Source organism: Fusarium fujikuroi, chromosome FFUJ_chr01 (assembly GCF_900079805.1).
Source record: "Fusarium fujikuroi IMI 58289 draft genome, chromosome FFUJ_chr01".
NCBI lineage: Eukaryota > Fungi > Ascomycota > Sordariomycetes > Hypocreales > Nectriaceae > Fusarium > Fusarium fujikuroi.
Genome location: NC_036622.1, coordinates 3727200 through 3748392, shown reverse-complemented (window position 1 = coordinate 3748392; position 21193 = coordinate 3727200). Strand labels below are relative to the sequence as shown.

The 21193-nt window shown below is 49.1% G+C and overlaps 9 protein-coding genes; 8 read left to right on the top strand and 1 right to left on the bottom strand.

Annotated features, from left to right (window-relative positions):
- Positions 1 to 517: 517 nt before the first annotated feature.
- Positions 518 to 1138, top strand: FFUJ_00940 (uncharacterized protein; the record flags this gene model as incomplete). The annotated part of the gene is made up of 1 exon (XM_023569474.1): positions 518 to 1138. One exon carries the CDS (start codon positions 518 to 520, stop codon positions 1136 to 1138), a length of 621 nt encoding a protein of 206 aa, XP_023424586.1.
- Positions 1139 to 3005: 1867 nt separating this feature from the next.
- FFUJ_00941 (related to phosphatidylinositol phospholipase) lies at positions 3006 to 4421 on the top strand (the record flags this gene model as incomplete). XM_023569463.1 has 2 exons in its annotated part: positions 3006 to 4134; positions 4186 to 4421. The coding sequence occupies 2 exons, from the start codon at positions 3006 to 3008 to the stop codon at positions 4419 to 4421; spliced, it is 1365 nt and encodes a 454-aa protein (XP_023424585.1).
- Positions 4422 to 6157: 1736 nt separating this feature from the next.
- On the top strand, positions 6158 to 7483 carry FFUJ_00942 (uncharacterized protein; the record flags this gene model as incomplete). Its single annotated transcript, XM_023569452.1, has 1 exon — positions 6158 to 7483. One exon carries the CDS (start codon positions 6158 to 6160, stop codon positions 7481 to 7483), a length of 1326 nt encoding a protein of 441 aa, XP_023424584.1.
- A 1098-nt stretch (positions 7484 to 8581) lies between these two features.
- On the top strand, positions 8582 to 10440 carry FFUJ_00943 (related to PAC2-involved in the stabilization of microtubles; the record flags this gene model as incomplete). XM_023569441.1 has 3 exons in its annotated part: positions 8582 to 8753; positions 8844 to 9246; positions 9294 to 10440. 3 exons carry the CDS (start codon positions 8582 to 8584, stop codon positions 10438 to 10440), a joined length of 1722 nt encoding a protein of 573 aa, XP_023424583.1.
- Positions 10441 to 10797: 357 nt separating this feature from the next.
- FFUJ_00944 (uncharacterized protein) lies at positions 10798 to 11745 on the top strand (the record flags this gene model as incomplete). Its single annotated transcript, XM_023569430.1, has 1 exon — positions 10798 to 11745. The coding sequence occupies one exon, from the start codon at positions 10798 to 10800 to the stop codon at positions 11743 to 11745; it is 948 nt and encodes a 315-aa protein (XP_023424582.1).
- A 557-nt stretch (positions 11746 to 12302) lies between these two features.
- Positions 12303 to 13395, top strand: FFUJ_00945 (probable pyridoxine 4-dehydrogenase; the record flags this gene model as incomplete). XM_023569419.1 has 3 exons in its annotated part: positions 12303 to 12354; positions 12407 to 12978; positions 13030 to 13395. 3 exons carry the CDS (start codon positions 12303 to 12305, stop codon positions 13393 to 13395), a joined length of 990 nt encoding a protein of 329 aa, XP_023424581.1.
- A 617-nt stretch (positions 13396 to 14012) lies between these two features.
- FFUJ_00946 (related to dynein intermediate chain 1, cytosolic) lies at positions 14013 to 16149 on the bottom strand (the record flags this gene model as incomplete). XM_023569407.1 has 2 exons in its annotated part: positions 14013 to 15968; positions 16027 to 16149. The coding sequence occupies 2 exons, from the start codon at positions 16147 to 16149 to the stop codon at positions 14013 to 14015; spliced, it is 2079 nt and encodes a 692-aa protein (XP_023424580.1).
- Positions 16150 to 16831: 682 nt separating this feature from the next.
- Positions 16832 to 17350, top strand: FFUJ_00947 (related to F1F0-ATP synthase subunit E; the record flags this gene model as incomplete). XM_023569396.1 has 3 exons in its annotated part: positions 16832 to 16852; positions 16989 to 17166; positions 17277 to 17350. 3 exons carry the CDS (start codon positions 16832 to 16834, stop codon positions 17348 to 17350), a joined length of 273 nt encoding a protein of 90 aa, XP_023424579.1.
- An 852-nt stretch (positions 17351 to 18202) lies between these two features.
- Positions 18203 to 20738, top strand: FFUJ_00948 (probable oligosaccharyltransferase; the record flags this gene model as incomplete). XM_023569385.1 has 5 exons in its annotated part: positions 18203 to 18338; positions 18461 to 18484; positions 18543 to 19217; positions 19271 to 20414; positions 20468 to 20738. 5 exons carry the CDS (start codon positions 18203 to 18205, stop codon positions 20736 to 20738), a joined length of 2250 nt encoding a protein of 749 aa, XP_023424578.1.
- Between the last annotated feature and the right edge of the window lie 455 nt (positions 20739 to 21193).

Here is a 21193-nt window from a genome sequence, read left to right as displayed (position 1 = left end):
GACAATCAATCAGGTGTTGAATAGGTTCTATCTTATTATGATTAGTGTTGGTATTGTCCAGCACTCAGAGGAAACTTGCTCAGTTCCTCCTTTTCTTGTTCTCCCTTCAGCCCAACTATATCTAGATACCGTTCCCGCTTCCTTTCCGGAACCTCTTTCTCTGAACCTCTTAACTCTATCCAGAAATCACTTCATCCTCGCGTCACCTCAACCCCAGCAAGCCAGAGACAGCACCATCACACGTGGCGCATAGCTCTCGACCACCACCTCGCCCCCTGGCCTTTACCTATTGTGTCGAGGACAAGATCTTGTCTTTCCCCGTTATTAACGGCAATTTTATCGTCGAGAAACCTTTATATATGACTGGCCTGTCGCACTGGACTTCCTCTCCTGCATCAACACAAACATCTTATCCAGTAACATCACCTGACTCTGCTCTCCTTTTCTTCAGAGAGCATCGTTACCCGAGCACACAAATACATCTTCCCTTACATAAAATAAAATTTAAAAAAAAGTCATGGACGCTCCCAACAATACTTCTCAATCTCAGGACCCCCAAGTCGATGTCCCCAAGGAGAACAGCCCTCCTCCAGCCTACACACCACGAAGAGTTCCCGTCGCTGATTTCACTGCCATGATGGCCAGAATTATTCAAGAGAGGCGGGATGCTCTCCCTAACATGGGTGGAAGTACCCCACACCCTCAGCCCCAACAAACCACCTGCACTTCCCTGCTTTCTGATACTGTGGATGATGACCAAGATGAGACATCTGAGGGAAGCTCACCCATCAGCCTCAAAATCGACACATCTGTCAATGTTTCACGAAACAACAACATCGTGTGCCTCACAGCCACTCCTGCGGAACAGGCCAACGCTATCGCCAAGGCCGTCGTGCAAGCTTTACACGAGGGAAGCTCTGGCCGTTGCGGCATTCCAATGATTGACGAGTCTGGCTGCCCTCGGCCCTTGAGTATCCAGGTTGATGCGGGCCTGAATGTTGAGGGAACAGGTAATGTCATTGGAGGCCGAGATGTCATTGGAGGTCTCATCCAGAAACGTGCTGGACCTTCACTTCGACTTGACCCGGATGATGAGGAAGACTTGGCCCCTTCTAAAAGACGGCGAACAAGTCATTAAATGAATAATACCATGCTACATCTCTGGAAATGGTTGGATTAGGAGGTTGTTGGGTAACCACGAGCAAGCATTTCCAACGAACCTGGTGAAGGTGGATTCGAGTGTTCCTTGAGGTCTATGTTAACTAGACTTTTCTCGCAGGATGCTGTACTGAGAAGGATATTGACGGCCTTTTTATGATGAGAGATGAAAGGCATGGGGTTGAGGATTTTATTCATTCTTTCTTTCTTTCTTCCTTGACCAGCCGGAACCTGAAGGCCGGTGATATTCATGTAGCACAGCGGAATTAATTGCTGATTTAATATGAGAACCATTGCTTTGTCTCAGCCACAGATTAAATGATAATCAATTAACTGTGCTACCAAAAAGAAAAGTCGACTCATTGTCTACGGGATCTCTGGGATCCTCATGTCAGGCGAATATCTACAGTGCCGCCTGCTATAGTAAGGTATTCTTGGGATGCGAATAATCAGCAGAGGATATTCCTAACTGGTGGTATAAAGTGATATACAAATATGATAAGAACTTCCTTGGTTATAATTTCCGTCTCTTTCTTAAACTTCATGCTGTAATATTGGGCCCTCTTTGTTGGAAATCCTTATTGTGTTCCATTGTGTTACATGTCACTCACCTGCCAGCTTCAACATGACCGTGCCATTCTTCACCTCGACTTTTACGCGTCTTTTGAACTCGAGCAATCTTCAAGCTACTCTCAACAAGGAAACCAATTACTTGGGAATAATCAATGATAGACTTGCTTCGTTCCTAGCGCTCTCGATTCTCAATAATCGCATCCTTCCAACGCCATTCCCGCCGTGATCGCATTCCCCCAACGCTAAGGCGTCAACGTTTCAATCGTCAGGCAGGGAACACCAGGAAACAAGAGGCAACCCCCCCTTTCCAATGGAATGGTACTGTAGCTCGGGTCGCTTGAGCAGATGGTGCACGGTCATCCTGTCCCTCGGTCCCTTTTAGCATACACGCTATCCATTGTTTGTCCCGTCCCAGATCAGAGGATCGGGATCAGCCAAGTCGAGCCGGTGCAATTAGTCTGGCAACCGTGGAGGTAGATTACCTATTGGCACACATCCATCTCAATGTGCAGCTTCAGCCTTGCTTTGTGTGCTCTATTGTCGGTTCCCCGATGGAATTGTTCATCGGCCAAGTCAGAACGCCAACACTGAACCGTTTGCGTTGGGCCTTCACAGTTCTGCTCTTCTCTTGGGAAGGGCTTGGAAGGCTTAGCCTATATGCCAGCCCAGTCTGTTACTGTAGCTGTGTTAAGCTCACTTTCAGTGTGTCGGCGCCAGATGAAACACCCAAGATGAAAAGTCTGACTTGGTCCGGGGAGTCTCCCTCACTTGGCACCCTTGGCAATGATGACGACGCAAGCCGAGATGACTTCAGCTCCCATGATACAGTAGCTTACACTCTCTTGCTCCCCCTGCTCCGTTAGGCTTTTACCGTCTTTTGGGTGCTTCCATGTCCCCGCTACTTTATTCGAGGGGTCCAATTGACATGAAAACTGGCCCCGCGCACTCCGAACTAGGCCTGCATAGGATAGCTCCATGAGGTGAGCTTCAGAAGCTCCCAGCTTCCTGACCTCCCCCTACCACATTCAGACTCAGACTCAGACTCAGCCTCAGACTCAAGATCTCGGCCTCGATTCTCTTAGTTTTTATACGCGGGAGGAGCTTACCTCCGGCCTTTCCTGCTTGGCTTCAAGCTTGGCTGTCTGTCTTTTTTATTTCACCCTTAACAAACCTCTTCTTCGGGTACCTAGCTTCAGCCACTTTCCACGAGGTTTCGCAATAAGCGCCATCATTCCATTCAATTAGTGACCACCTTGTTTGCGACAACCACAGCCATGGCTCGCCTCACCATTCGCAATCTTACTATCAACCCAATCGAGCTCATAGAAATCGAGAGGTTCGAGGGCCAAACTGTGAGAACCGGCAATGTCCTCTCAAATATGACAAGCCATATCAGTGGCTTCATCAAGGCTTCCGACTTCAGCTCTCGCCAAACCCAGGCCAAGGGCGAGCCCATTCACAAGGAAAATGCCTCTGTCAAAGTTGAGCCCTTCAAGACCAAGGATTCTGGCATCCGAGCCGCCGACAAGAATAAGGAGGTGGTTCGTCTTACCTTCAAATATGAAGATCACAAGTATCAGGTCGACATCCCTAGCCCCTCCAACAAATCTTCTGTCATGAAGAACCTGGACGGAGGCAAACATGACCTCACTGTCGTTTATACCCCCAACGGTGCCTTTCTCGCCATCTTCTCTTCTGCCCAGCTGCATCGCTGGATGCACGAGCTTCACGACGACTGGCCACTCACTCTGCTCTCGATTCCTGGCACGCACAATTCTCCTACCTGCTATACTGCTCTTCCTTCTGTTCGGTGTCAAGCGGTTGATGTCTTGGAGCAACTCAAAAATGGTGTTCGGTTCCTCGACGTTCGAGTGTCCGTCAGTCCTGACGATGATGAACTTGCTCTTGTCCACAGCGTGTTTCCCATTTCCTTGACTGGCACAAAGTACTTCAAACACATGCTCGAGGATATTTACAAGTTCCTCGACGAGAACAGCAGTGAGACTGTCATCATGAGTATCAAGCGCGAAGGTACTGGAAGGGGCAACGACGAACAACTCGGAAAATATCTGAAGCACAGCTACGTCGATAAAAGACGAAGTCGATGGTGGACTGAGCCCAAGATTCCAACTCTGGGTGGTGCCCGTGGTCGCATTGTCATCGTCCGCCGTTTCAACTTGGACGGCGAGATGAAGAAGACATGCTGGGATGGTCGAGGTTGGGGTATTGACGCAGGCGCCTGGCCCGATAATTGTGAAGACGGCAAGGTGCCGGGAGGTATTATCCGTGTCCAAGACTTTTACGAAATTACTGAGAGCCAGAATATTGAGAAGAAGATCGAGTACTGCCGTCGGCAACTCGAACGCGCTGCTGAGCAGACCTTTGCTCTCGCTGGGATGGATGGTCATAAGGAGGATGCTAGTTTACCCCCCTTGTTCGTCAACTTCCTCACAGCGAGCAACTTCTTCAATGCAACCTGCTGGCCAGAGCGTATTGCTGCCAAGGTCAACCCTTCTGTTATCGAGTACCTTTGCATGTGCCACGGCGAGGATGGCAAGGGGCCAAACAAGCTCAAGATCGGTTCTGCAGGTACAGGAGTCGTCGTCACCGACTGGGTAGGCCACAAGGATGATTGGGATTTGATCCGCTGCATTGTTGGAATGAACGCAAGGCTGCAGCTCAAGAGATAAGTTTAGTAAATGCTATAGAGTGAACGAGAACACAACAGGCGTAAAAAGAATAGATATCTACGGACATAGCTGTACCATTCCCAGGTAGGAAACATCTGCAACATTCACACATATTTACATTTACACAAAGAAAGGCATAGCATGGCTTGGTAAATTATATATTCTCATATTACATAATTCTTGAAGTACAATAACTTCGCGATCATTAATCGTTGAATCTAGTGAAGCTGGTTAGCTATGGCATCTTCACAATGTTGCAAGAAAAAGCATGTGTCAAGGAAACCATATCAGTTCTCCAAGGTGAAAAGGTTGTTCGTCACGATGAACTCGGATAGAGCTAATAATAGCAGAGTCATCATATGGCAGGGGTGTGCAGATATGCGCCAGGAAAATGCTATCTTACCATTCATGACACCAGAATGTCTATTGTATACCTATGACGGAGTTAGCGTCCGCCGTCATGGAGGTTGGCAACAAAAGCGCAAGAACAAATCTATACAGGTTAGCCATGGAATCGCGTATTGCTAGAGCATTGGAAGCATACCAATCAATCAGATGTTGATGTTGTGTTCATATCCCAAGGTCCGAAGACCAAGAGTCAAACAGTGTGAATACTAAAAAAAACAACTCATCACGAAAGGGATGTATGTGCAAGAGTAAGAATTCTTTGTTTAGGTACCTAGATCCTCAAAAGTCAGTCACCGGTTCTTTAACCAGATATCGACAAGAATCAATTTCCACAGGAGCCACGATCAGGTGACGAAGTATCAACAAGAGGTCCCACTACACACCCACCACAAGGATTTGTACGTCCTTGCTTTTCTAGGGCGGGAGGCAGCAGTACTCATTTATGTCCGCCCGTTCGTTCAAATCTTCATCATAAAGTGGCTGAGAGCGCTTGAGAGGATGAAGAAATTTACCTATTGACAAGCGCGAGTTAGCAATTGCATCAGTAGAAAACGGTGCAAGCAAAGAGGCATTGTGATCTCCTGTCAGACAAGGCTGAAACTTATAACAACAGTATCCACATAGTATATTAAGAATGAGGAATCCCTAAGGTGTCGTTTTGATCATCACTCGGAGAGGGTTTGGGGGGGGGAAACAAAGGAAAATATGTACCAACCTTTTCAGTTTATAGCAAGAGATGACGCGCTCGATCGGGAGACGCGTCCATTGTATGGCTAGCAAGGAAACAAACATAACTAGTGACTGGTCAGTAAGAGGTTTGCGACAAAAACATCCTGCCGGTTCTGAGGTCCAAAGCTTTCTCAGTGTAATTCTAGAGATTGCTATATCACCATTGTGCTGGTCTGATTTGGATTGTTCGTGTATGATGTTCATCATGTGAAGCAGAAAATAAAGCAGGGAGAGGGAAAGATTCTTACCTGTAAGAAATCCAAGGTCATGATCGCGCAAAATTGACAACGCCTTCGCATCGTGTGCGCGAGCCAGACCTTGAGGAATGAAGAGGGAGAGGTTTGAGCGAAGGAAAATCGAAGACAAGAAAATTTATTGTTGGTGGAGGTCACAATTGCTGACTGTACAATCGCACTAACCTTGTTTCGTGCTAGATGAACCCCGCAATCTGCCACCCGGTCCTTACCGTGTGGCGCATGCTGTGGCGAATTATCACCGCCATAAAGGCTCTCATACCGCCCGAGATCAATGCGTTGTACTTCAGCTTACGCACCTCACTTTCCAACACCGTTGGATTGGAAACAACAAAAAACCTCACTATGGCGTCTTTAGAGGCGCTGTTGGGTCCGATGGCCCGACGGCTTCTTAAAGTCGCTGTAGCCAAAACCACAAATGTGGTTCGGACCAAGCTCGTCTTCATGACGCGGCCCCTGCAATCCCAGCTTACACTCAGAACCGCCAGAGTTGCTCGTCAACCAATTCACCCCGTTGCCGTGCTCCGACAACAGAAGCGCCATACTAGATGGTTCTCGAGATCTGCAGCTCAAAATGTCAACCGAGTCATTAGGAGATTCGTTAGCTCCGAGCCCAAGGCTGCCCGGTTCGATCGATCCAAGCTCCCGACTTCGAACACATCTCGACGTATTGCCCAGTTCTCCGGCCGAGCTCCTTTTGCCAATTCTCTTCGACCGAATCTGACCGGTGGTGCTTTTCCTCGCAGTGCTGGCGGATACAGCCTCGGAGGCAGTGCTCGGTACTTCTCGCATACTCCGGCAGCTCCGGCCCAGGTTGTGCAGAACGTCTCCCAAGCCATGAGAGCGTTCTTCCTCTCCGGCCAAAAGCTCCGTTACGATGGTCTTGGACCTCGAGGCGAGCGACAGTATCGTGCTGTGTCACCAGTCGAAGATCAGGCGATGCACAAGCTCTCGGCCTTCTCCCACTCCGCTCCCGGCTCTTTCATCGACTTCCAGCTCAGCCCAACGGTCACAGCTCTGAGCCCTCTCGCTGCGGCCATTCCCTTTGCCTCCGAGACCTCTGGTTTCAAGGCTGAGGCCGCCGCTGGTGGCGCTTCCCTCAACACGGAGGGTTTCCTCGATGTTTTGTCCTCTGACTTTGGACGAGCATTGCAAGACCTCACGGCCATCAATGCCGACCTCCGCAGGCTTGCGGTGCTGGGTGACCTCCCAGTCTTATTAGAGAAGCATAATGTTCTTCGAGTCCGCTTTCCAGGCGTTGACGCTGAGACCATTGAGCGACTTTGCGATGACATTGGTATTCAGCGCGGTGTGGTGGGCCAAGATGCCGATTTTGATCATGCAGTCGGTGTTCCGGTTGCCCTTCGTTTCCCGTTCGCTCCCGACGGCATGAAGTCGGCCTTGACCCCCAGCGTATCAGTCCGATCACTCGAGGGCTACGAAACTGACGAAATCTCGACTCTAGACGAGGAATACTTTGTTCAGCAGTCATATCTGGACGAAATGATAAATAGTCCGTGGTTGGCTGAGACCGAGGGGTACGAGACGATGTCGCTTCCGGACAGCTCTTCAATAGCTGGACCGTCGGAAGACTATGAAGGCCTTGAAGGCATCTACCGATTTTTGGAGGAATGTGACCAGGCCAAGGGAAGACTTGGCCGAGCGAATTGATTTTGAGCGAAACGATACCAGAATGCCACATGAACTGATTGGGCATTGAATTTGATGACCGACACTCTCTACACCTGTATTACCAGCAAAGGCTGGATTTATTCTGAAACTGCAACTAGCTTGTTACCAATTGATTTCCTTGAGTGAACAATTAGCCTGTGGACTCTATTGAACAAATGCGTGATATTCGTGATAAACAAATTGGTTGGTAATGATATATTGCTAAGTTATAATCTTACCAGTTTTTATGAAATGCCTATGGACCCGGATCGTATGCAGTTCTTTGACTCTTCTCAGATGGTTCTGTCTGGTAGCTGACTCATTTGTTGTATCGATGGATCAGATGGTTGTCTTGGTGTAGTAGGGGAGACTTTCTGAGACGGTTGAGGTTGTGAAGCTGGACGTTGCGGGTTGAGAAGATTAGTGCGAGTAGATATATCTTGCAGAAACAGTGCCATTGAGAACATTTGGGCACATCGATGCTGGCATTCAATGGAAGAGGACGACATTGTAGTCTAAGCTATTGGTTTACGATGAGTGTTGATGCTAGCGGTGAGATGAGGAGACGTTGAAAAGTGGATGGGCAAGGCATTGATGAAGTTACCCTGTGGCGAGATATCGCATATGCAAAAAAGTCATGAATACGACCTACTTGCCTAGGAAGCTTGTGACAATCACACGATTGAGCAGAGCAGTTTTATGAGGAGCGATTATCACATACATCTGTCTTAATCCTTTGAAACCGTACGGCCAGTGAGTTATGACGAGCATCATGGGATTGATTCTCTGACTTCTGATTCAAGCTCACGTGGAGACATAGAATCAATAGCCATACCGAATATACAATTGATTTAATTACCCAATAGTATGAAATCCCCTTAGCAACAAGTCTAATGATGTTCTGATCACATGTGAAAGTCTTTACTCGATTTCAATATTTTGGTGTTGTTTGAGGCTCCAGCTATTGTATCGTTACCTCAAAAAATCTGGTGCCTTAAGGATCCTCTTATCCTGGTAGTTCCCATCTTCAACCTCCCCAATGTGAGCATCAAAAGCCCATCTTTGTGATATAGCGAGAAACTACCTGAAACGGAAAAAATGACAACGGCGAACTACGTTGGCCAACGCATCTCATACGATGGCGCTCTCTGCACGGTGAGATTCGTCGGTGAAGTCTCAGGCACAACAGGGACATGGCTCGGCGTAGAATGGGACGACTCAGCCCGTGGCAAACACGACGGATGTCACAAAGGCATTCGTTACTTTACCTGTAAGACCAGACCAGACCAGACCAGACACATCATCCGCTACATGTATTTATCTGCTTGTGTGTAATTGATGACTGACTGACTCTCTCAAGGCAGATCTAAATTCCCCACTGCTGCCTCATTTGTGCGCCCTTCACGGCCAGCTGACCCGCCGCGTCACTTTCTAGCAGCAGTCAACCACAAATATGCCTCTGAATACACGCTTCCAGATGGCAGAAGGGCTGCAGAAGAGATTGTGTTCTTCGGGAAGCGTGCTGAGGAGGTGGGGTTTGAGAAGATTCGCCGTAAGCAAGCCAATATCGGCGAGCTCACTGTGGTGATTCTCGAGGACCTCCAGGTTTCCAGTGCCAGAGCAGACGACGAGAGCGAGGGAATCATTGCAAAGACGTGTCCCAAGATTACGCAATTGGATCTCAGTCGCAATTTGTTTGAGCGGCTTGACCCCGTGTTTGAGATTTGCTGTGAGCTACCAAACCTCCAGCACCTGACCCTCAAGTATGACCCTCTGACCGTAGGCAAACAAGTCGCTGACCTAGTTATAGTGGGAATCGATTCCATAATGTTTTAGACGATCAAGTAAAAGATGCTGTAAACAGCGTCAAAGAACTGTCGCTCGAGGAAACCTTGCTGAGCTGGGAGGAAGTTTGCCACATTGCAACAAAGTCTCCATCTTTGGCTGCTCTTGATGCTGGATCAAACCAATTTCAATCTCTCCCTGCTTTGGACTATGGCAATCTTTCGTCCACTTTGACATCAATTAATCTCGAAATCAACGAATTCACTTCGTTTGTGGACATCAGCACCCTTGCAACACTCAGATCACTGCGCAACGTCCACCTCAAGGGGAACAACATTTCGGCAATTGCCCCTGAAGGTACAGAAGGACCGATCTTCTCAGATACTGTCCAGTATCTCGACGTCTCCTATAACAAAATTCAGTCCTGGGACTTTGTGAACCAGCTTACCAAACATTTCCCTGGTCTAGTTGGGTTGCGAATTGGCCACAACCCCTTCTATGACGCTGTGGACGCTGATGCCAAAGCATCATCTTCGGAGGAGTCACACATGTTTACTGTCGCCCGCCTTGGGTCACTAAAGTCCCTCAATTTCAGCCAGATCACGCCGGCTGATAGAAGTAACGCTGAGATGTTCTATCTTTCGCGGATTGCAAAACAGCTCGCGGCTGCACCAGAGGACGCCGAACAAGAAGTCCTGGCAAATCACCCTCGGTATGCCGACCTTTGCAAAATCTACGGCGAACCAAACATTGTTCGTCGATTAGAGGTCAACCCCGCTTTCCTGGAGGCACGTCTAGTTACTGTTGGTTTCCGTCTTCAAAATGGCGAGGAAAAAGTGAAGAAGATCCCCAAGTCGTACGATATCTATGCCGTCAAAGGCATCGCTGGAAAACTGTTTGGTCTGTCGCCTCTCAGACTGGGGCTTATCTGGGAAACAGGAGAATGGGACCCTGTAGCTGGCTTTGACGATCAAGAGGGCGATAGCAGCGACGAGGAGGACGCCGAAGAGGAGAGGGAACGCAAAGGGATCGACACACATGCTGCTGAGGAGGATACTGCAGGCAAACCTGGACGATGGGTCAAAAGAGAAGTGGAACTCAAAGATGGACCTAGACAACTGGGTTACTGCGTAGATGGTTTGGATGTCAAGATGCGTGTGGAGGCTCGATAAATGAGTGTGCTTCATGGAGCAAGATATCAAATGATGGTGTCAAAAATGACTATGATGAAGGATCAATAAGCTTTTTGTCACTTAGGATATAGGTATAAAGTTTATTTGTCTCCCCTGGGTGTGACAAAGCCTTCTTGGTTTGCATCTGGGCCTTTGTCCATCCTCACTTGTGTCACAGCAAACGGAGGTCCATGAGACAACAGGAACTGACAAATTGTACGTGTAAATTATATAAAGCGAGCTCCTAAGGACCTGGTCTTCGAAATTTCGCTTCCATCACATTTCACATTTTACATACCACAACTTGCGTCTTCATTTTTCTCCTGTTCCTTGACCACACATCGCTCACCAGCCAACATGGGAATCAAACCCCAGTTCTTTCTGGTCAGACCAGGGGCAGAGCAAATCACACCCAATGGCCAAGTTATTTCTCAGCCTGCAACTGCTGTCCCTCTTATCCCGGCAGACCTTCTTCCAGAGTGGATCGAAGTCATCGGCGCCCCTCGAAGTTTGTCCCCAGATGAGACTAGAGACATGGGGAATTTGGGGGTTATTCATGCTGAGCTGGATACTTACAAGCTTCGATTCGCTCCCATTACTAGGGATGGAGCTTCAACTAGTGATGAATCGGACGCTTCAGAGGAGCGGACCACTGAATGCCAGCCTGGTCCTTGCCCAGTGGGTGCATCATCTTCTCACAACTACTATGAGAAATCGAAACCAACTACAACTACAACTCAGCTTAATTCTCAGAATTATAAGCTCAAGCCAGCACAAGGCCTCTCATCTAGTCGCCACAATCCTGCCAACCAACAGCAGCCAGCCCACCTCAGGCCTACGTCCCTCAAAGAGACACCACTTATTCCAACCAACACTACGGCACCATCATCTCAACTGCCCACACCCTGTCGACACTGGTGTCACCACGGCGTATGCAAATGGGGCCGAGACTGTCACTATGAACATGTAATGCCCGTCACTGCAGAGGGCCTCGGAGAGGTTGGTCTGACTGGATTCCCTGATTGGTGGCTTCAAGCGCAGGGATTGATGCCAATGTCCCCCCAAGCCCTTTGTGCAGCGGATGCTCCGTATGGTCGACGAACTGCGAGGAAGATTGGGAATATCATCAGAAGAAAGCAGCGAACCCGAATTCTTGCTCGGCGTCGAGATGTGCACTCCGCAGACCTTGAAGAGGAATCCGAAGCTGAGGATGAGTATGAAGACGAAGAAGACATCGAGGAGGAAGTGGTTAAATCTGAGCCGAATAGAGGAGGAAAGGAGGGAATATTGATTAACCTTGATTAACGAGAATGATGGCCACCATATTGAGGGCATCAGCACTAGGAGATAGCTTGCTGCGCATACTTGGTTCCTCCAGATAACTACCTCCCTGACCTGCTTCGCATCAAATCGGATTAACAGCACTAGCCAATATCCTATCTCCATCAGGGACTACTCGACGGCACGCAATTTCGTAAAGAGCAAGCTCCGATCTGTTGGCTTCGGGCTCTCACGTGGCGTCGCGTTACGGGACAAGAACTGGACTTAAGTTTAGTCAGATCCATTTTCGGATTTATGTAGCATTTTGAAGCTGCAATCCCGATGAACGGGTGTGGCGAACAACACCATTATGGGTCAGATAGAGAGTGAATAATCAACCGAGATAGTCGCATAGAACTTGGAATTAGATGCAATCATTCATTCCTTCTGATGTATAAGTACCTTCATACCCTTCCTCATTTGATTGCTGAGTCTCACAGCCCCTCTCTCAACTCGATATCACCAAATCCACCCACATAGCTCTTCTAGCTTGGATTAAATACTCAAACACATATCCATACACACATCCATAAACACCAAATATGCCCGAAGTTCTGGGAAGGCATGTCGGAGCTCTCGGCTACGGCCTTATGGGTATGTTCGGTCGTTCCGCTTAATTAAAACACCCAGACTGATAACTTTGAAGGTTTCACTTGGCGTCCTGAACCAACTCCTTTGGATCAGGCTCTTGAAGCTATGCACACAGCCTTCGCCAATGGCTGCAACCTCTGGAGCGGCGCTGAATTTTACGGACCTCCAGAGTACAACAGCATGACTCTCATCAAGGCATACTTCACAAAATTTCCAGAAGATGCTGAAAAGATCACCATCGCCATGAAGGGCACTTACAACCCTGATACGTTTCAACTCGATGGATCTCCTGAGAATGTGCGAAGGTCTATTGACAATGTGCTCAATCAACTGGGCGGTGCCAAGAAACTTGATATCTTCGCGCCATCAAGACGGGACCACAAAGTGCCCTTTGAAGAAACCCTCAATGTCATTCAGAAGGAATATGTTGATACCGGCAAGGTCGGTGGCATTGCTCTGTCGGAATGCAGTGCCGAGACTATCGAAGAAGCCGTCAAGCATGTCAAGGTCGCTCTCGTCGAGGTCGAATGCAGTCTGTTCAGCCCCGACATCCTCAAGAACGGCGTTGCTGCTACGTGTGCTAAGCACAATATTCCTATCATGGCCTACGCGCCTATTGGACGCGGCGTAAGTTCGCCTATCCAAACCCAAAGAACATAAATCTAACAGTCACTACAGATGTTGACAGGCCGCTTTGCCGACAGCTCTCAATTCCAGGGCCAGGGCATTGCCAGCGGATTCCCACGTTTCCAGCCAGAATCCTTCCAGCACAACCTCAAGCTTGTTGACCAAGTCAAGGCGGTAGCAGAAAAGAAGGAAATCACATCTGCACAACTTGCCATCAACTGGGTTAGAGGACTTAACAGCCGCAAGGGAATGCCTACCATCATTCCCACCCCTGGCGCAACCACAACAGCTCGAGTCGAGGAGAATGCCCAGTACTTCCCGCTTTCGGAAGAAGAGATGAAAACTCTTGAGGACATAGCCTATGCATTTGAGGTTTCTGGCGGGCGGTATCCTGAAGGCGTGCCAATGGAGGCCTAACTGTGTGACAAAGTCTGTTGTTGAGTCAGAACACGGTTTCAAGACAGCAATGAGAAACAAGGAGTAGCAAGGTTACTATTCAGCTGTAAAGTGTCCACGTGTTGCCCAAAACCAAAAGGACATTCGGAATTGCAGAATTCATAAAAATGAATGCCATCATGAAAAATTGAATGAGTGTTTCAAAAGGACTGTGACTTACCATACTGTATCTATTGTCTTTCGTAGCACCTAGTTATAGTGATGGACTCCTAGAGGGAAGATAAAGTCTTCAGATGACTGCTCATCGTTGCGCAGAGTCTCTCAACTAGAGAGCTAAGGGTTTTTAAAGCTGAGGCCGAGCTTCTGCCCACGATAAAATGAAGATAGTGTTGAATGTGGAGACAACACGTGACAACGTACTCCTGGGTCTCGACGGGAGATAACACCAAGGGCCTGTAACTGGGGATAGTGATACGTAGAGATCAATAGATTGGAATAAATCATCGGAGAAAAGCAAGATAGAAAAAAGAAAAAGAAAAAAGCCTTGGGTATATCAATAAATTCGTCTCTTAGCTACCTCGCAACACAAGAACACACGCCACTACGCTGCCAATACTCCATCCAATGGAGATCACTAATTAAACTATCAATGCACCATTTGAACCAACTGCCTCCAGTCGGTTCACAAGCTTCTTCACATTCGCCCAGTCCTCGTTCTTTGGGCCATCCTTGCCACCAAGACCACTGGCAACCTCGAATACTGTGAGAGAGCCATCGATGCCACCAGTCGCAAGACGCTTTCCATCGTTGGGCTCCCATGCAACCTTGTTCAGGCTCTTCGAAAGCATAGTTCTGCCATCCTTTCGAGAGCTGGGCGAAATCTTGGACACAGGCTCTTCCGTCTCGACTGCAATGTCCCAAAGCTCCAGCCATCCAGCACCGTCGACCAATGCAAATATGTTCGGCTTGACGGGCGACCACTTGGCGTCGTAGACGACGTCCTCACGCACAAAGTCAATTAGGGGCGAGATGGTGCCATCGCCAGAGCCGATTGTAGATGTCGCCGCAGGTGCTCGAACCTTCCAAAGCTTAACACTCCAATCGAGCGACGACGATATGACCAAATCACCCAAATCCACCGGCCCCCTAGCAGGATGGAAATCCACAGACATGACAGGGGCGGTATGTCCCTTGTAGCTGATCTTCTTATCAACACCAGCCTTGGCACCGGCGCGGTCATATCGGTGGCAAGGGAAGATGGTGCCCTCCTCACTGCCAACGAGGAAGAATGTAGGATCTGTAGCTGGGAAAGAAAGGCACGTTGGGCTCACATCTTCAACAGCCACCTTGGCCTGACTAGGGTTCTTGAGTTCAAGAAGTTCCTGAGGCTGAGCAAAGACGTCCATTGTCCAGCCACAGACCACACCATCAGTGGAACAAGAAATGATATTGTTGGCGTTCTGGGTACCAACAATATCAACAGAGTAGATAGGGTGGGCATGACCGTAGCCCGTAAGGGGAGTCTTTTGAACCGGAGCTGCCTTTGCTCTCGTGTCCCACAGCAACACCTGACCACTATATGAACCACCGATAATCAAGTTATTGTGGTAAGGAGAAAACTTGGCAGTCAAGACATCTGACTGCGCAGTGAAAACGTATTCAGGACGATCCTGCATGTGCATGTTCCACACCTGAACCAACCCGTCAGGTTCATGGGGAGCTGTCGGATTTTTGGTGTATGACGCGAGGACAAGCTCGCTGAACTTTGGCGAGAAATCAATTCCGCTGATCATGCGCTTCTTCGACCACCGCTCGTCAAAGAACTGGACCACCTCTTTTATCCTGTGTCGCCCCTTACCGCCTGTGTTACCACTATCTTCGTCTTCATCATCGTTATCCTGGCCTTGTAAAGCGTAGTCTGTGAGAATGTCATATGTCTCCTGGTCGAGAGCTCTCTCGATCACTTTTGTCGACTTATCCAGGAAGTCAACGAATTCATCAGAGTGGGCGACAGCGTCCAGCTCTTCGGCGGTAAGATTCCTGGAAGGATAATTCAAACCCGAGCCGGAAGGAAGCACACCATCGCTCAGAAACTCCTTTGTCGCTCTTAATTCCTCCTCCACCTCTTCTCTGATCTTTTGTCGGAGTTCCTCTTCTCGATCTCGCTCTCTCCTGCTCAGCCTCTTGCTGGGCGTTGAAGTTACAGCGGGAACATCTTCGGCTTCGGATATGAGAGACTGAGCCCTGGTTCTGGTAGGTGTGGTCCACTCCTCTGTAGTCTGGACACCTTTGCTGTATGAGAAAACCTCCTTTACCGGCGACGGCGGGCATTCGAAAACGGTCAGGAGGGGAGCAGTACTAAGACTAGGCGGCGGTTGCGCGGGAACTTGAGCGTGGCTAGTGGTGGTGACTTCGGAGGGTTCGTTGCTGATTTCGCCGGCGCTGAGGACACTGTTTGGGCGGCTACCACGAGGAGCCGGAGAGCCAGGTCCTCCCGTGACAGTCGAGCCGGGTCTACTGTCACCGACGAGACTGTTTATAAGAGTTTCGATCTCGCGGCGGTTATCTGCTCTTCCAGGAGTTGGCGATATCAACTATGGTTGAGAAACGTCAACGATGGGCTTAAAGGCGGTAGGGTATCAGGGGACCAACGTCGCTAGAGGTTCCTATGTTGGAGCGACTTGCTGTCGCTTGGCTTGCCCGAAGCTCTCTCTGGCGCTTGAGCTCAGCAAGCTTCGCCTTCTTCGCTAGGATTTCATCTCGACGTTGTTGCATTGCGGACGTTCCACAGTCGCATTGCGAGACTGAACAATATGTTGAGAGCTATGAGACTGGCTTTGGGAGGGTATAACTCGACAAGGCGATGAACGATGATAAATAAAGTCTCGCAAAACAGATAAACGACGAAAAAATCGCAAGAAATAAAAAGTTGTCCTTCGCGACAAAATGAGGTGACTGTATTGTAAGTTCTTTGTTGTGTGTTTGGAGTGATCAAGTTATGAAATGCTCCAAGGTATGAGCTTGTGATGGGGTCCAATTGAATCCATCCATGCGCGAGCAACTCAGGCACTTGCAACCCCCATAACCCCCCTGCACAAGCCTGAAATCTGAAGAATGCTAGTGGAATTGAAGGCGGTACGTATCGCTGTTCAACTCCACAGTGAATTGATCTGGGAGATGAGGACGAGCACGTGATCACATTGGCCGGCTCACTGGCTACTGGCTCCAGCTTGTCCGAGCTCCCAGCCGCCAGCGGTTGGCTCTCTTTGGCAGCGAATGGAAAAACTGCGACTTTTCCCGACGACTTTTCAATTCTTCACCTCAAGCCGACGCATCTAATCCCCTCGAGCCACTCCGACTGGGCCCATTGACAAGCCATTGTCGACCACCGACTACCGTCAATACCGATCCTTTCGCTCTTCGTCCCGTTCGCCCTTTTTTGCGACTCTAATTCCCAATGGCTTCGACCGGAGTGAACGTGCGTGTTATCCTCCCCGATTCGGCCGCTCGACCGTGTCCCAACCCCGAGCAATCGACGACGTCAGGGAATACGATCATTCGAGCGGCAGAATTGGATAGCTCATGGACTTGAGGACTAATTGAGCCATTTACAGGTTTTGCGGTGGTCCGCCCTTGGCCTAGGTATCTTTTACGGTTTCACCCACCAGCGAGCGATTACTGCCTCGCAAAAGGCCGAGCATGCGCAGCACGAGTACGAGAAGAAGGAGAAGCTTATCCAGCAAGCCAAGGCTGAGTTTGCTAAGAAGAACAACCCAACATCTGGCGACTCTGGTACGTCAGACCCAGTTTCGCTCTAAATGCACTCCTAGCAATTGGCCGCGGCATATTGCACATGCGAGACACACAACCTGTCGAGACCTCATAACTAACCGTGCATACAGTTATCACCGACCCCTCAGACCCCAAGTTTGATCTCGAGAAGCTGCTGTTGAAGGTGCAGAAGGAGAACCCTTAAATATGTAATACCGGCGCAGGGAAACGCAACGCAAGATATGAGAAGGGAGAGGATGGAAGCAATGGGAGGTTTCGGCGAAAAGGTTGACCAACCGTAGGGAAACAGGTCCTGCCGAGGCATAATCCGAGCCTCGAACCAGACTCGGTGTATGATTGAGCATATACATGGCGGCCCTGCATAGATGTTTCCTTAGGTCCCTGTTTAACTCTGTGTACAGGTGTACAATATATCTACTTTAGACGACAAGAAAAACGTCAATGGTTTTGGCTAGGGCTTGTAACACTTGGGCATGCAATGGGAGACTTTGAGCGGGAAAGCTGGTAAGTTTCTCTGCGGGCTTATATGATGATGTGTATCAGGTACGGATGTATGTATGTTTAGTTTTACAGGAAAAAGCAACTGAACGACGATAAGCGACTCTGGTGCTCGAGGCAGTTTCTGTGACCAGTGAAATGACATGTAGATGAGCTTGGGTAAGTCCACCTATATTGCATGCTATCCTAGTCAAATTCATCGAAATTGACGTAGAATGACCTGATCATCATCGTCTTCTTGATAACTATCCTATGTAGAGCTTCGCCGGATAAACTGTGGCTCAGCACCCCACGGCCATGGGTTAGTGGCTAACTACCACCTTACCTTGCTAAAGTTTTGAGTGGATGCACGGCCGCGTAAAGGATACGTACCTAGGTCGGGGTGGGTCCCACATTTACCTCCTGTAGGTAGCTTCCCCCGTCTCAGTAGGAAAGCTCCAAGCTGTCCTTCTGGTGGAGTTGAATATCGTCTTGGGTTTCGGCTTCTGCAAGTTGCATCAACTCCAGGGTCAACTATCGTCGACAATCGCAACCCATCATGGCGGTGAAGACGGCAAAGACCGAAGACGTCCTCGCCGGAGTGAACGGACAAAACACTAGGACTCTACTAAGAGTCATCATTCTTCTCTTGATCGCTGGCGCAGCTGTGTCCAGTCGCCTTTTTTCTGTTATACGTAAGTGCTTTCTTCCCATGATGGGCGAATGCCCTCAATTCCTGCTCTGGCTTTTCTGTCTCCAGAGTACAGGGGATCCTCTTCTATTAGGAATGTATCTTTTGCTAATACGTCCGGCGTAGGCTTCGAAAGTATTATTCACGAATGTCAGTCTTGCTCATACTAACAGATTGCTCCATCATGGCGAGCTAACCTCTAAGACAGTCGACCCGTGGTTCAACTTCCGCGCGACAAAATACCTCGTCGCCAATGGATTTTACAAGTTTTGGGATTGGTTCGATGACAGGACATGGCATCCTCTTGGGCGGGTTACCGGAGGCACCCTCTATCCTGGTCTGATGGTGACAAGCGGCGTCATCTACCACGCTCTCCGCGCCCTTACGGTTCCTGTCGATATTCGAAACATTTGTGTCCTTCTGGCCCCGGCCTTCTCTGGACTGACAGCCTATGCTGCCTACCTACTTACCAATGAGATGACCACCTCTTCTTCCACTGGTCTTCTTGCCGCAGTTTTCATGGGCATTGCACCAGGTTACATCTCTCGATCCGTGGCCGGTAGCTACGATAACGAGGCCATCGCCATTTTCCTTCTTGTTCTCACATTCTACCTCTGGGTTAAGGCCTTGAAGCTGGGCTCGATGCTGTGGGGTGCTCTTTGCGCACTATCGTACGCATACATGGTTGCGTCGTGGGGTGGATATGCTTTCATTACATGTCTACTGCCCGTCCATGCCTTCGTTCTCATTTGCATGGGTCGATACAGCGATCGCCTCTATATCAGCTACACGACGTGGTACGCTATTGGTACCATGGCTAGTTTCCAGGTGCCTTTCGTCGGCTTCCTTTGTGTCAAGACCAATGAGCACATGCCCGCGCTTGGTGTGTATACACAAACATTCGTTGCGACCCATGGTACTAACATTATCGTGTAGGTGTTTTTGGCCTTCTTCAGGTGATTGCATTCATTGTTTACGTCAAGTCTGTTATCCCTGGACGACAAATCACAACCATCGTAGTTGCCGCTGGTGTCGCGACCTTCTTCATCGGTCTCGCTGGCCTCATTCTTTTGACCTCATTTGGATACATCGCGCCCTGGGGCGGCCGATTCTATTCATTATTCGACACCGGCTATGCCAAGATTCACATTCCCATCATCGCTTCAGTCTCTGAGCATCAGCCTACTGCATGGCCCTCATTTTTCTTTGATCTTAACTTCCTCATTTGGCTCTTCCCTGCCGGTGTTTATATGTGTTTCCAGAACCTCGCGGATGAGCATGTATTCATTGTTGTCTATGCTCTGTTTGCAAGCTACTTTGCTGGTGTTATGGTCCGTCTTATGCTCACACTGACACCTGTTGTGTGTGTTGCCGCTGCCATGGCTGCCTCTCAGCTCCTCGACACCTATCTGCGGGTCAATCAGCCTGAGCCTACCCAAGCTGCACAAGGAGAGGCCGCTGATGGATCCAAGAAGGCCAAGGGTGCACTTCGAGCGACCGCAAAGCCCGAGGTCGGTGTTTACACTACTTTGTCCAAGATTACGGTTGTTGCTGGCATGGTCATCTACCTGGTCATGTTTGTTACACACTGTACATGGGTTACCTCCAACGCCTACTCAGCACCTTCTGTTGTCCTGTCCAGTCGGCGCATGGACGGCAGCCCGGTCATCATTGATGACTATCGAGAGGCCTACCAGTGGCTCCGACAGAACACTGGCAAAGACGCCAAGATCATGTCATGGTGGGACTATGGTTATCAGATTGGTGGTATGGCTGACCGACCAACGCTTGTTGACAACAACACCTGGAACAACACCCACATCGCTACTGTTGGAAAGGCCATGAGTTCTCGCGAAGAGGTCAGCTATCCCATCATGCGCCAGCACGAGGTTGACTATGTCCTCGTCGTCTTTGGTGGCGTCCTTGGCTACTCCGGAGATGATATCAACAAGTTCCTCTGGATGGTTCGCATTGCGGAGGGCATCTGGCCCGATGAGGTCAAGGAGCGCAACTTCTTCACCGAACGCGGCGAATACAGAGTTGATGCCGGTGCTACCGAGACCATGAAGAACAGCTTGATGTAAGTAAACTTTCACGCAGCGATTGGTCACCATGCTAACAGGTTACTTTCAGGTACAAGATGTCTTACCACAACTTTAACAAAACGAACTCCCCTGGAAAGATCGTTGATCGGGTCCGGGGTGTTAAAATGCCCGATACAAGCCCCACACTCGATGTATTGGAAGAAGCCTTTACCAGTGAGAATTGGCTCATCCGTATTTACAAGGTCAAAGATCTTGACAACGTTGGCCGTGATCATTTTGAAGCGGGTGCCTTTAGCCGTGGGCAGAAGAAGAAGAAGGCGGTCCAGAAGCGAGGTGCCCGCGTTCTCCGTGTGGATTGATTAGATGGAGAACGAGCTTTTGGTGCTGGAGCCTAGGAAGAAAGGATAAAGGTTACCGGTTTAGCTCGCATTTAGACAAAATTGAATTCAACATGTACATCAGTGTAAGATTTGGTTGGAAAAGAGATTTCGCTGTCTCATTTGAGTACCGTTGAAGCAACTCGTGGATGATGTTCAGTGTGTTTGCTGCCACCTGTTATGTCAATGGTCTATCAGCGGTGACAAAGAGTGGCATTAAAGACTTTGGCATGTTTGCTTGATAAAGCTAAGGAAAGAGAAGAGGGGAAATAAAGGCGCTGTCGTTTGCCAGCTTGAAAACGCCTGAATACAACGACAAGATTGAATGCTGATGTTGATAACAAAGTTGGTGACTTTGTCGGCATGCCCGAACAGAAATCCGCATACAAGAGAGGGGGATGACCTGCCCCATCTTCATATCTTCTCTCTTCTTCATA